At 28.2% G+C, this 1,807-nt stretch overlaps 1 protein-coding gene across 1 annotated transcript; it reads left to right on the top strand.

Moving 5' to 3' along the window:
• LOC107628568 (RING-H2 finger protein ATL73) lies at positions 1 to 1,807 on the top strand. Its single transcript, XM_016331201.1, has 3 exons — positions 1 to 268; positions 417 to 514; positions 1,442 to 1,807. The coding sequence occupies exons 1-3, from the start codon at positions 89 to 91 to the stop codon at positions 1,767 to 1,769; spliced, it is 606 nt and encodes a 201-aa protein (XP_016186687.1). The 5' UTR covers positions 1 to 88; the 3' UTR covers positions 1,770 to 1,807.

Here is a 1,807-nt window from a genome sequence, read left to right on the forward strand (position 1 = left end):
TTTTCAATTTTTGAAAAGTTCTTGTGTTCTTAATTTGTCATTTGTTTTTGTGTAACATATATGTTTGTATTATGTTAAGATTGATGTCATGGGGAGTTCAGGTACGAACTTGGTGACTACAATAATTGGTTTTGGATTGAGTGCAACATTCATAGTGTTTGTGTGCACAAGAATCATTTGTGGGAGAATTCAAAGGTATATAGCATCATCATCATCTTCATCATCAAGGACTATATATGAATTTCAATCAAGACCAGACATAGAACGGGTAATGATAAATTAATAATTAATTTCACCTCTCCTATCATGAACTCTTCTCATTTCTCTCTGGCATGTTTCATTTTCATCAATCTATTTGGTGAAATTATTATATATCCATTTTAATTTAATTTAATTTAAGTATTTTTCATTGTTAGGGAGAACATGATGTTGTTGAGGGAGTACCTGCTTTTGTTTCTGCAATCCCCACTTTAAAGTTCAACAAAGAGGCTTTCAGCTCCGTTGAATGTACACAGTTAAGTTCACTTCTTCTTCTTGAACAATTCAATCAAATTTATAAAAAGGTGAAGGTTTAAATAGAGTTTGATTCTGTACATAAATTAGTTTTATATATAATTTAGTTCTGTATTATTATTATTTTATGGTTTGGTCTATAATTTTTAGAAATAAGTGAAATGTTTTACTATCATGTCTTTCGAAAATATTTGGGTCATAACCACGAAAATCAATTCATAGAAATTAAAATCATAAATTACAAGAGATTTAAAAGGAAGAAAAGCTTATTTATCAATAAAATTAGGATAATGTTAGGAACAATAGTTTTAGTAGAAAAAATAGAAAATTGATTAATATGGACACAAATATAAAGTTAGTGCAATCAAAAAATATTATCTAAGTTAATAATCAAAATATTTCCTAAACGATCAAATGTGCATTAATATAGTTTTTAAAGAATCAAACGTTTTAAATTGATATCGAAAGATATAAGAATAAATCTGAAAATAGTAAAAAAATTGGTCAAATTTATTCTTGTATCTTTCAAGATCAATTTGAGTCATTTAATTTTTTAAAAACTAAATTAAAGAACATGTAATATTTCAAAAATTATTTTAATTATTAACCCACTATTAATAACCTAACAATTTTTCATAATTTCTAAGTTTTGGATAAGAAATGATGTAGAACAAGCATTTTATATTCTTATAAGTTGAAAAATAAGTTCACGAAGATAAGGCATGGGTCAATACTCAATATATTGACTATATATGAAAATGATTATTTGACAATGAAATGTTTATAATTCACTTTACTATTCATTCCACAACTTTTATATAACTTTGTATGGACCATGTGATTAAACCTTTTTAACCAACTTATAATAACATGAGCATGTTTATAAATTAAGCATTGAACTTGTAACATTGGACATTTCCAACTACAGGTGTGTGATATGTTTGGGAGATTACAAAGAGCAAGAATTGTTGAGGATCATACCAAAATGTGGGCACTGTTTTCATGTCTCTTGCATTGATATGTGGCTAAGAAAGCAATCTACATGCCCTGTATGCCGTTTGCCACTTAGAAATGCTCTTGAACAAAAGAATGTGACAAGTGTGGCATTCACAATAAGCCACCACCACTCTCTTCATGATGAGTCTAATGCTTCATTACAAAGGAACATTAGTGATGATGAGAGGCCAGTAGTTGATTCTAATTCTAGTAACACCTCACTTCCAATTTCTGTAGGAGAACCTGAAATAAGACCCTGATAACATCTTTCAATTACAATTATAGTTACAGTTACAGT

The sequence above is a fragment of the Arachis ipaensis genome, chromosome B02 (genome assembly GCF_000816755.2).
Source record: "Arachis ipaensis cultivar K30076 chromosome B02, Araip1.1, whole genome shotgun sequence".
Lineage (NCBI taxonomy): Eukaryota > Viridiplantae > Streptophyta > Magnoliopsida > Fabales > Fabaceae > Arachis > Arachis ipaensis.